This window comes from Antechinus flavipes, chromosome 1 (genome assembly GCF_016432865.1).
Source record: "Antechinus flavipes isolate AdamAnt ecotype Samford, QLD, Australia chromosome 1, AdamAnt_v2, whole genome shotgun sequence".
NCBI lineage: Eukaryota > Metazoa > Chordata > Mammalia > Dasyuromorphia > Dasyuridae > Antechinus > Antechinus flavipes.
The window spans coordinates 722,593,908-722,606,882 of NC_067398.1; the positions used below are offsets into that span (position 1 = coordinate 722,593,908).

At 42.9% G+C, this 12,975-nt stretch overlaps 1 protein-coding gene and 1 gene segment (V, D, J or C); both read left to right on the forward strand.

Moving 5' to 3' along the window:
* Positions 1 to 6,336: 6,336 nt before the first annotated feature.
* On the forward strand, positions 6,337 to 6,943 carry LOC127544096 (immunoglobulin lambda variable 4-69-like). The segment is given in 2 exon segments: positions 6,337 to 6,437; positions 6,546 to 6,943. Coding segments are annotated over 2 exon segments (429 nt in total).
* A 3,172-nt stretch (positions 6,944 to 10,115) lies between these two features.
* The window catches only part of LOC127548908 (uncharacterized), a 118,923-nt gene continuing 116,063 nt past the window's right edge, over positions 10,116 to 12,975 (forward strand). Inside the window, exon 1 of the mRNA XM_051976584.1 lies at positions 10,116 to 10,848. Coding sequence (XP_051832544.1) covers positions 10,515 to 10,848 — 334 coding nt within the window. The 5' untranslated portion in view covers positions 10,116 to 10,514. The remainder of the gene's footprint in view (positions 10,849 to 12,975) is intronic.

A 12,975-nucleotide genomic window follows, 5' to 3' on the forward strand; every position in this document is an offset into this window, starting at 1 on the left:
GAAGGTGTTGCAGATCTAATTACCTAACACTTGCTCTGTGGCCACAGGCAGCTGCTTGGCCCTTGCTTCAAGGATGTTCCCCTTAAAGTGCATCTTTCACTCTGTTGTCAAGTACATTCAAGCCTGGATCTGACTTATCACCACCTTGTCTCTTGCATTCAGTCATCTCCTCACCTCACTGTTACTTTCTGGATACAATTTAGAGTCTTCTCTTAGGCTTTCAAATCTTTTATGGCCAAGCCTTGTAGATAGTGGGGAACCCTGAGTGAGTTATTAGACCTTTAGTACAGTAAAAAGAACCCTGCTAATAGCATCTGGTTTGGGTCCCTAAAATCCCTAAGGCTGTTTCAGCTCTCCTAAGAAATCTGGGGTATGACAACCTGTGTTGTACCTGAAGCAGAGTTATGCTGATGTGGCAAGGAAACATTTGCGCACAATAGCAAGTTGCTCATGTGCAATATCCTATAGTTATGTAAGTGTATTACATAAGCAAAGGGTTTTTAAGACTGGGATTTTTTTTTTAATAAATGGAATCCTGTTTGACCATCCTAATCATTCCTCATCCATGATCAATACTCATACTGGTACTGAAATCCTCCTGTGAGCAGGTCCGGACAATTGGTATCCACCAGTTGGTGGAAAGTTGGGCCAGTCATAATCTTAAGAACAAACTTTGAGAAAAATACAAGAGTGAGACAAAATATAAATACCTATTAAAAAACAGTGATCAGAGCTAAATTTAAAGCTTACATCAAAAAAAAAATAGAGAAAGAGGAGATCAATGAATTTCATATACAAGTTAAAAAGTCTCAAAAAAGAAGAAATTAAAAAACCCTAATTCAACACTAAATAGGAAATTTTAAAAACTAAAGGTGAGAAAAGATAAAGTGCAAAAGATCTTGTGTGTTTGTATACTTGGGCAAGGACTGAAGATTACAGTGACATAGAATCCTGGAGACTCATTTGCCCTGGAGAGTGAGCAAGAGGAGGCAAATCTTGGTGAGAAAATCACGTTAAAAATAGATCACAGTGATGATGATGCTTCCCAGAACTCTCAGAGAAGAAAGCCATGGGAACTTACCTCAGTAACCATGATTATAATAATAACAAAATTTATAAGCTTTTACATAGCATTCCTAGATTTGGTGGGCACAAAATAAGTAATAACTTCTTTGATTCTCACCACAGCCTTGTAAAATAGGTTTATAAGCTCCATGTTACAGATAAGGAACCAAAGGCACAAACAATAACTTAAAGGTCATTTGAAGACAGGTATTCCTAACTCCAGGTCCACCCAGGTGCCTCTCTGCTCTGACTTCTGGGAAAGTTCCATGATGTGCTCCCATTCCACTTTGTCTGCATCCCATAATTCCTGTTCTTTCTTTTTTCCTTCATCTCTCTCTCTCTCTCTCTCTCTCTCTCTCGCTCTCGCTCTCGCTCTCGCTCTCGCTCTCGCTCTCGCTCTCACTCTCGTTACCACAGTTGAGCTTCTTAATAGCTCAATAGCCTTGTGTCCCCTCTCTTAGAATCAATGAGAACTTTTGATAACTGACCCACTCTACTTGCCTCCTTTTAAGCACATCATCCTTCCTGAATATTGCCATGGATTTCAGGCTAACTCCATTTCTTCTTATTTCATCAAATCCACCACCCCTGCCTGAAGCACAGAGAGGAGTATAATCCCACCACATTAGCTGTACTCAAACCTCATGCACATAAAATAAAATGGGAAGTCTTAAGGCAAATCCTTGATGAAACTTTTAATCAGAATAAGCTCAAGAAAGAGAAATCTTTCTCCAATTCCCAGCTGGCACTGATTTCTCAATCCCTATTTTTTTGGTCTGGTATTTTGGTCTGGTATACTATAGTGATTTTGATTTTTCTTTTTTAATTTAGGGAATAAAACAAACACTTTTGTAATCTAGTATAAAAATGTGATAGTCTATTATGTAGAATATGCTATGTTTTAAAAATATATGATAAAGTTATCATGTAAATTTCTTTAAAATTAGTCATTTAGCTTGCTTGTGTTATTCTAACTGCATATTCCATACTATAAATTGCTTTTGCAAAGCAATTTTTTGTCCCTTGTTTTTAAAGTCACCTTTATTTAAACTTTAAGATTCACAATAAGCTAATGTCTAAATTACTTTGGACCAAATTTCCTAAAACTTATACATATATCCAACAGAGCTGACAAAATTTTAAAGGATAGCTCATAATTTTTACAATTTACCCAATACATTTTAGAAAGCATCATATTTCATCTAAGTAGTGGACACAAACATATGACCTCTTAATTAAGTTACCAGAACTTTGTTTTAATAATCTATTTTTGACATAAAATCAAATCAAACATAGATTTAAACTTTTAGTAGCAATACTATAATATTAATGCACACATATTTTTAAAACCTTATTCTCAAATGCATCAAATGAAAATAATTTGATCATATGCCATTTGAATTTATACAGTGTTTTAAGTCACCTTTTTAGAAGAAAACTCCACTTTCTTTCAAAAGCTCCATTCTCCTAGACTGCCTGAAATCTCTAAAATGGCAATAAACTATTGAGGCCTGAGAGGGAGACACAGGCCCCTGGGGAGCAAAATGGCTATGGCTCCTATCTCCCCTCCTAAATTTTGTACTCTTTCCTATGAATTGCTGTATTGGGAAGGGGAAAAGATTTTAAAGTGTAAAATAGATTTCCCGAGATTTCCTCAACCACATGGAGATAAACCACCCTCTTTTACAGAATCCAACATCCCCTGAGAATTTTGGAATTCTAGGGGTTTGGGACCATAGTGACCCATCTAGAGAGAAACTGAGGCCGACTCCAAAGCATAGAGTTTTTGAGAAGCCTACTGTTCTTTGGAGAGGCTGGACTGGACATGAGTCTATACAGAGTGGCCCTGCTCATTCCCAGTCCCCTCTAGAGAGAGATGCTTTCAAGCTTTGGTCTCTGCACAGAGTTTCACTGGCTGCTACAGAAACCACTCCAGTTCCCTTGCTGTTTCCTGGATTCATCAGTGACCTCACTTTGTGGTTCTGGGTTCTTTGGACAAACTGTGAATGGGGAAATCCCAAGATGAGCCCCTAGGCCATTAAAGTCTCTTCATGCTTGGACAGAGCCACCCAGAATTCATAATGTCTGGATCCTGGACAGAGCCCAGTTTGTAAGAAACAAAATAGCTTAACCAAGAACTCACTGACTGGCTGATGAATGCAGGAAAGATTTATTTTACATTGTTGCAAGAATGGGAGCCTCAGAGAGTAGACCCCTCAGCCCATGTTTCAGTTCATGTTTGATGACCTCTCTGAAGGCCTTTGGATTTCCCTCCTACATTGTAGCCATTTAAGAGGCTCTCTCTGAACATGAACTTAATTTCACTGTTACCATGGTGTTTCCCAGGCCCCTCCTCCTTCTTCTCACCAGTTTTCATGGGATTTATGTTGAACTGATGCTGGGCTAAGTTTCTTTCTTGCTGCTACTCTGTTCCTAATTGATGTGCTCTGGATGATGGCCCAGACAGATACAATGACTGCTTTCTCGATGGGATAAGTGTATCTCATGTAAGTTCACCTTCTGTAGGCTCACAGAAAACAGACATGGGAAAACCTCCATAAAGCCTCTAGCAAGAACCTTTCTCTATGGGCAAGATGGACAGCTGGGCTGTGCTGGAAAGTAGCTCAATTTTATGAATTCAATACTCCATAAATGGCCAGACCCAAAAAATAGGGATTAAGAAATCAGTGCCAGCTGGGGATTGGTGAAAGATTTCTGTTTCTTGAGCTTATTCTGATCAAAAGTTTCATCAAGGATTTGCCTTAAGACTTCCTGTTTTATTTTATGTGCATGAGGTTTGAGTACAGCGAAAGTGGTGGGATTATATTCCTCTCTGTGCTGCAGACAGGGATGGTGGGTTGATGAAATGAAAAGAAAGCCTGAAACAGTCCTGAAACCAAAGTAATACATTTTCAAGCAATCCTGAAGCCAATGACTATGTCCACATATTGAAGTTGCTCCCTCTCTAGCTGACCTTCCTATTTAAGAAGACATTTTGAATGCCATTAGGGCCCTTTTATGTGGCATATAACCTGATGCTGACTCTATTCCAGCTGAAGTTATAAGGCAGGAGGGCACTACTCATACAACAGCTGATTGAAACTTGTTGGATTATATATCTAGAGGAGATTATTCTCCAGCAGCTCAAGGAAGCTTCCATTTTCCAACTATATCAAAGAAAAGGAAATCATTTATCCTATGGCAATCACTGAGGAATCTCTCTCCTAGGCTGTTCTTTCACCTGAAAGATGGTCATCTGTCCAAGAGTCAGTGTGGCTTCAGAAAGACTGGAGGAAAGGTTCATGTGGTGTTTGATGAGATACAGACTGACAACTGCTCCTGCAGGACCTGCAGTCACAAGTCTGGAAGATCCAGGAAAACATATTCTTTTTTAAAAAATTTTTTATTATAGCTTTTTATTTACAAGATCTATGCATGAGTAATTTTTCAGCACTGACAATTGCGAAACCTTTTGTTCCAACTTTTCCCCTCCTTCCCCCTTCCCTCTCCCCCAGATGCCAGGTTGACCAATACATGTTAAATATGTTTAAAATATATGTTAAATCAAATATATATATACATATTTATACAATTATCTGGCTGTACAAAAAAAAATCAGATCAAAAGGAAGAAAAAGAAAAACCGAGAAAGAAAACAAAATGCAAGCAAATAACAGAGAATGCTCTGTTGTGTTCCACACTCAGTTCTCACAGTTCTCTCTCTGGGTGTAGATGGCTCTCTTCATCACTGCACAAGGGGAACTGGTCCGAAGCATCTCATTGTTGAGGAGAGCCACGTCCATCAGTATTGATCCTCATATATTATTGTTGCTGTGTACAATTATCTCCTGGTTCAGCTCATTTCACTCAGCATCAGTTCCTGTAGGTGTCCCTAAGGCCTCTGTGAAATCAGAATGACTTGATTTTCAAAATCTTACACTCTAATTCTGGAACAGTCAGCTTTAACCTTTGAACGAGGGAGTGAATGACTGCACCAGGAAGAACTTGCAAGTCTAAGCAAAAAGTCCTCAACATCGCAATCACAAGCTTTACCAGACCGCTAGATGTCCTCATGGGAGCAAGTAAGGAAGAGAATACCTGGAAGCAAACCTTTGTCTGAAAATGACCCAGGATTTACAGTGACTGTTACAATCTCTCTCTCTCTCTCTCTCTCTCTCTCACATACTCACACACACTCTCACACACTCACACATATACACACTCACACACTCACACTCACACATACACACACTCACACACACACACTCACACACACTCAAACACACACTCACACACACTCACACAAACACAGTCACACACACTTACACACACACACAGTCACACACACACAGTCACACACACACACACTCACACCCATACTCATACACACACTCACACACACTCACACATACACACACACACTCACACACACTCACACACACACAGTCACACACACTTACACGCACAGTCACACACACTCACACTCACACACACTCACACATACACAGTCACACACACTTACACACACTCACACACACACACACCCATACTCATACACATACTCACACAACACACTCACACACACTCACACCCATACTCATACACACACTCACACACACACACACACTCACACATACACAGTCACACACACTTACACACACACTCACACACACACTCACACATACACAGTCACACACAGTCACACACACATACACACACTCACACACACACTCACACATGCACACACACTCATACACACACTCACACACACTCATACACACACACACACACACACACACACACTCACACACACGGCTCTCCCCCTGCCCCTCTCCCTCCCTTGTCCTGTGCACAGATTCCCACCTGGGGCCCGGGGAGTACGAGCAGGGTCAGCTTCTGGCTGTGGGGGCCTGACGTTTGCTTACAAGACTGGGATTCATCGCGGGCCTGCAGCCACTAGATGGAGCTGTGGGACTGACTCTGGGCAGGCAAAAGGGGCAGGAGGTGCCTAGGGGTCTCAGGGGGGATGAGCCCAGCTGGCTGAGGCTGCTCTGACCCCCGGGATCCCTCATGGGTGACAGCTCAGCTGGGCTGGGCAAGGGCTTTCACTGCTCCATCCCCTCCCCCTGGGAGATGTGCCTTCCCCATGGGACCTGGGACCCCACATTTAGGGCCCAGGGCTGCTTCAGAAGGCCCAGATTTGCATGCAGGCCCCGCCCCCTCCCAGCCCCATCCCAGGCTCCCAGGGAGAGGATAAGAGGGGCCTGGCAGAGCCCGGACCAAGCTGGTTCTCTCTGGGGAGCAGAGCTCTCGGGGTCCCCTGCACCATGGCCTGGCCTCTTGTCTGCCTCCTCCTGCTCACCTGCTGCTCAGGTCAGGGCTGACCCTGCTTGTCCTGCTCCCTCCCCCCTATCCCGGGGTCTCCAAGTACCTTCCCCCTCCCCCCTGTGCTGGGACATTAATGTCTGTCTGTGTTTCCAGGTTCCTTCTCCCAGCCTGTGCTGACTCAGTCTCCCTCCATGTCTGTGTCCCTGGGAGCCACGGCCAAACTCTCCTGCACCCTCAGCAGTCAGCACAGCACTTATAGAATTGGTTGGCACCAGCAGATCCCAGGAAAGGCCCCTCGGTACCTCATGTATGTCACCAGCAGTGGAAGTACAGGCAAGGGCGAGGGGGTCCCCGACCGCTTCTCGGGCTCCGGCTCTGGGGCCAATCGATACTTGTCCATCAGCAACATCCAGCCTGAGGACGAGGCCGATTACTACTGTCAGACCTATGGTAGTGGTACTTACCACAGTGCTACATTCAGTGAGGAAGTAGGACAAAAACCTCCCTGCCAGCCCCGACCCGGCCCAGGTTTCTGACACAGCTCAAGCTGCCAGGGGACCAGAAGGTCCCTCCTTCTCTCTGCTTCTTCCTCTTTCACATTTTTTTTTTCTTTCTGCCTCTTTCTGCCTCTGTCTCTATATCTATGGCTGATATTCTGCCTGTCTCTCTGTCTCTGTCTCTCTCTCTGTCTCTCTCTCTCTCTCTGTCTCTCTCTCTCTCTCTCTCTCTCTCTCTCTCTCTCTCTCTTTCTCTCTCTTTCTCTCTCTCTCTCTGTGCCAATGAATTGGGCTTGCAATTAAAAAAGCTAGAAAAAGAACAAATTAAAAAGCCCTAATTAAATACCAAATCTGAAATTCTGAAAATAGAGGAGGAAAACTTTTGAATTAATTAATAAATAAAACTAAGAGTTGGTGTTATGAACAAAACAACAAAATAGATAATAGTTAATATTATATTTAGTTTATATGATCAGAAAAAGCAAAGAAGAAAATCAAATGGTTAGTCTCAAAAATGAAAAAGGAGAACTTTCCGCCTATGAAGAGGAAATTAGAGCAATAATTGGGAGTTATTTTACCCAAATATGTCAATAAACACGATAATCTAAGTGAAATGGGGGAATATCTATAAAATATAGATTGCTCATATTAAGAGAAGAGGAAATAAATTACTTAAATAGTCCCATTATAGAAAAAGAACTAGAACAAGCCAACTTCCTAAGAAAAAATCTCCAGGACCAGATGGATTTACATGTGAATCTACCAAACATTTAAAGAACAAATAATTCCAATGCTATATAAACTATTAAAAAAAAACAGGGAAAGAAGGACTCCTATCAAATTCCTTTTATAACACATATATAGTGCTGATACATTGTCTAAGAGACAGAGGTGGGACACAGTCATGGTTAAGAAGGCACAAAATCAGACACAGATTTGTACCTAGACCCCTCATCTCTCAGACACTATCACAGGGTTTCAGCGAAAGGATAAGAGGGGCCTAGAAAAGCTCAGTTCTCACTGTGTGCTCTTTGGAGAGCAGATTCTTGGGACTCCCTGCCCCACAACCTGGTCTCTCGTCTGCCTCCTACTATTCACTGCTGCTCAGATCAGGACTAGTCAGAAGAACCCTTTCTTTGCTTCTATTTTCCTTCCTTCCTCTGAGGATCTCAAAGCAGTTTCCAAAAGTCTTTTATATCAGAGTCTTTAATGACTTTCCTTTCTCTAGGTTCTCTCTTCCAGACTGTACTGACTCAGTCTCCTCAGTCTCTTAATCTCTTGAAACCACAGATGGTGAGTACACATATTGCAGTGTTGGTTGATACTACCAGGATCCAGGAAAGGACCTTCATTATATAATGACTAAAGGGATGGAAATGAAGTCATACAAGGGTGATAGGATCCTCATGACTTTTCTGGCTCTAGATACTGGGACAATGGATATTTATCCCTCTGCAACATCCAGCCTGAAGATGAAAATGATTCCTGCCTTTTTCTTCTCTGTCACAGCCCCCACCATGGCACAGGTTCTCCTCACCTTCTGAGTTGTTGAAAAAGAAGATGTCCTTTGGGCTCAAACAATCTGCAGATGACTGCAGGCATGAATTTAAAAGGTGTTTGTTTCTTGGAAGGGAAATTATAGCAAATCTAGACAGTGTACTAAAAAGCGGGGTCTTCACCTTGCAAAGAAAGCGCCGTATCATCAAAGCTATGGTTTTTCCAACACTAATGTATAACTTTGAGTATAAATGTCTCCCCCACATCTCTTTCATGCTCATAATTTCTGTCTGGGATCGGCTCTCTTTTATTTCTTCATGTCCTGCTTGAACACAGCTGTTTGCATATTGCCCCACTGACCTTATGGTATAAAATCTTTTAGATGGGGTTGTTTGTGTCTTTCTCCATGAATCTGGAATATATTTCTGTTATTCTTAAGTCACTTCCCCAGTCATGTCTGACTCACAGTGAACCCATTTGAAATTTCTTGATAAAGATATTGGAAGAGTTTGCTATTTCCTTCTCCAGCTCATTTTACAATGAGGAACAGGGACAAATAGGAGTAAATGACTTACCCACAAATCCTGTGTCCCAGGTCAGACTTGAAGTGGGGAAGATGAGACTTCCTAACCCCTGTCCCAGCATCCTGTCCATTGTACCACCTAGCTGCCTCAAACATAGTAGGTACTTAATACATGCTCGTTGATATGAGTTTTCTGGGAAGTCAGAGACTCAGAACTCGAAGGGACCCCATATATAAGGAAATGTATTTGTCTCTGGTAGTCATCTCCAGGATGGGGCAGGAAGGGAAGAAATAAAAGAAATTTACCTGCTAACTTTATTATATACTTAAAAAGATAGCAAATTGTATATACCAGATTGCCATCTTTTTATATTAGTTTACAGAAATGCTCCTTTTATTTCCTAAATGAACATAAAATACATTAAAAAAACAAAATCACTATAGTGGAACAAGATATCATGCCAATATTCCAATGTTCTTATTTATTTATTGCTCAAGAAAAAAAATTATCTTTGGATTTTTAAATAGCAAAGACGCCAAGGAAGTGATCAGATGCAGGATGGGCTTAGAGTCAAACCATTACGACCATGCTCATTGTCATGAGGACAATGGTCCAGGATTTTGAGTCCTGAACTTTATGAATAGGAAGGCTCCTGCTTAGGGTCCATTGTCCCACAACTGAGAAGCGAACCTGTGGAGATGCAGTCCAGCAACTGCTCCTGTAGCCTCTATACTTATTGTTTTGTAAAACTCCAAAAAGGAGGTTCCCATCACAAATTCATAGAATTTTACGAATATAAGTGCAGTGAAAGGAGAATCATCATTATTTGCCGCTGCAACCTCAGGACCACGGGACCTCTCCATCTCACCGACAGTTGAGGCCTTCAGGGTAGAACAGGGGAGCCCCTTGAGAACAGGGGATGTCTTACTTTTCCCTTGGGGTTGCCAGCCCTTAGCCTGGAGCTACCACAGTTGGCACTTGATTAACGCTCTGTGTCCCTTCATTCCTTGTCCAGGACCAGATTCCTATGGAAGAGCTGGGAAAGGGAAAGGCTCTTCAGCAGAATCTCTCTAAGTGGATCCCGTTACTTGCACTTAGGTCCCAAGTCTCCCTGAGGCCCCGTCACCTTCCGGGACTGAGGGAATTGGGGACATGAATTCTGTGCTTGTGCTGATGACGTCACATCTTTGGGAAAACTCTGGAAGAACATGAGGGAAGATGCGGAAAGGGCCGGATCGGCCAGAAGAAAACAGCCGACGACGTTCAGGGGACGATCCTAGAGCCGGGCAGAGATTCTAGTACAGACGCGGGGCTCACACGTCCCAGTGAGGGGGACACAGGCCCGGGGGGAGGGGGCGCAGAAGGGCCCTGACTCGGCTTTGAGTCTCAGGCTCTCCTCCCCTGCACCTCTCCATCCCTTGTCCTGGGAACAGACGCCCCCTTGTGGGACTGGTGAGCAACAAGCACATGGCTACTTCTGGCTCTGGGGCACCTGAGGTTTGCTTACCAGGCTGGGGTGACCTGGGGGCTCGCAGCCACTAGGGGGCGCTGTGAGACTGGCTCTGGGCAGGCAAAGGGGGCAGGAGGAGCCTGGGGATCTCGGGATGAGCCCCGCTGGCCGTGTCTGTGGCTGCTCTGACCCCCTGGGATCCCTTATGAGTTACAGCTCAGCTGGGCTCCATCCCCTCCCCCGAGAGACTCGCCTTCCCCGTGGGACCCAGGACCCCAGATTTAGAACCCAGGGTGTAGTTAAGAAGCCCCAGATTTGCATCCAGCCCCCGCCCCCTCCCAGCCCCATCCCGGGCTCCCAGGGAGAGGATAAGAGGGGCCTGGCAGAGCCCGGACCCAGCTGGTTCTCTCTGGGGAGCAGAGCTCTCGGGGTCCCCTGCACCATGGCCTGGCCTCTCGTCTGCCTCCTCCTGCTCACCTGCTGCTCAGGTCAGGGCTGACCCTGCTTGTCCTGCTCCCTCCTCCCTGTCCCGGGGTCCCCTGTGAGGGTCTCCCAGCACCTCCCCCCTCCCTCCTGTGCTGGGACATTAATGTCTGTCTGTGTTTCCAGGTTCCTTCTCCCAGCCTGTGCTGACTCAGGCTCCCTCCATGTCTGTGTCCCTGGGAGCCGCGGCCAGACTCTCCTGCACCCTGGACAGTCAGCACAGAGGGTACACTATTCATTGGCACCAACAGAGCCCGGGAAAGGCCCCTCGGTACCTCATGTATGTCACCAGCAGTGGAAATGCAGGCAAGGGCGAGGGGGTCCCCGACCGCTTCTCGGGCTCCAGCTCTGGGGCCGATCGCTACTTGTCCATCAGCAACATCCAGCCTGAGGACGAGGCCGATTACTACTGTCAGACAGATAGTAGTGGTGCTTACCACAGTGCTACATTCAGTGAGGAAGTGGGACAAAAACCTCTCCTGTCAGACCCGACATGGCCCAGGCTGCTGACACAGCCCAAGCTGCCAGGGGACCAGAGGGTCTCTCTTTCTCTCGGTTTCTTCCTCTTTCATATTTTTTCTTTCTTCCTCTTTCTGCTTCTGCCTCTATGTCCATGCAGACATATTCTGCCTCTCTCTCTCTCTCTCTCTCTCTCTCTCTCTCTCTCTCTCTTCTCTCTCTCTCTCTCTCTCTCTTCTTTTTCTCTCTCTCTCTCTCTCTGCCAATGAATTGGGCTTGCAACTAAAAAAGCTAGAAAAAAGAACAAATTACAAAGCCCTAATTAAATATCAAATCTGAAATTCTGAAAAAAGTGGAGATTAAGAAAATTGAAAGTAAGAAAACTATTGAATTAAAAAAATAAAACTAAGAGTTGGTTTTATGAGAAAATCCCCAACAAAACAGATAAACCTTTAGTTAATTTGATTAGAAAAAGCAAAGAAGAAAATCAAATTGTTAGTCTCAAAAATGAAAAGGGAGAACTATCCAGCAACAAAGAGGAAATTCGAGCAATAATTAGGAGTTACTTTGCACAACTATATGTCAGTAAATATGATAACCTAAGTGAAATGGGGGAATACCTATAAAATATATCTCCAGGTTGCCCATATAAAGAGAAGAGGAAACAAATTACTTAAATAGTCCTATTTTAGAAAAAGAAATAGAACAAGCTATTAATCAACTCCCTAAGAAAAAATCCCCAAGCCCAGATGGAATAACACGTGAATTCTATTAAACATTTAAAGAACAATTAACTCCAATATTTTACAAATTGTTTGAAAAAATAGGGTATGAAGGACCCCTATCGTATTCCTTTTATAACATATATAGTGCTGATACCTAAACCAGGTAGGATGAAAACAGAAAGAAAATTATACACCAATCTCCCTAATGAGCATTGATGCGAAAATCTTTTTTTTTTGTGAATGCAAAAATCTTAAATAAAATATTAGCAAAGACATTATAGAAAGTCATATCCAAGATAATACATGATAACCAGGGAGGATTGATACCAGGAATGCAGGGCTGGTTCAATATTGGGAAAACAATTAGCATAATTGACTATATCAATAACCAAATAACAAAAAACATATGATCATCTCAATAGATGCAGAAAAAGCATTTGATAAAATCCAACTTCTATTCCTATTAAAAACACTAGTGAGTATAGAAATAAATAATTTTCCTTAAAATAATCAGTATCATTTATTTAAAACCATCAGCAAACATCATATGTAATGGGCACAAACTATTACCATTCCCAATAAAATCAGTGGTGACACAATATTGCCCACTATCACCATTACTATTCAATATTGTATTAGAAATGTTACCTTTAGTGATGAGAAGAAAAAGAGATGAAAGGAATTAGGCTATGAGGAAATCAAATGATCACTCTTTACAGATGGTATGATGGTATACTTGGAGAACCCTAGAGAATCAAGTAAAAAATCATTAGAAATAATCCATAACTTTAGCAAAGTGGCAGGATATAAAATGAATCCATATAAATCATCAGCATTTTTATATATTATCAACAAAGTCAATGGGTAATTGAAAAATTACCCTGTCAATAAAAAGGATACAATAATAAAAAGAAAGAGAGAAATAAAGAGAGAGAGGAGAGGGAGAGA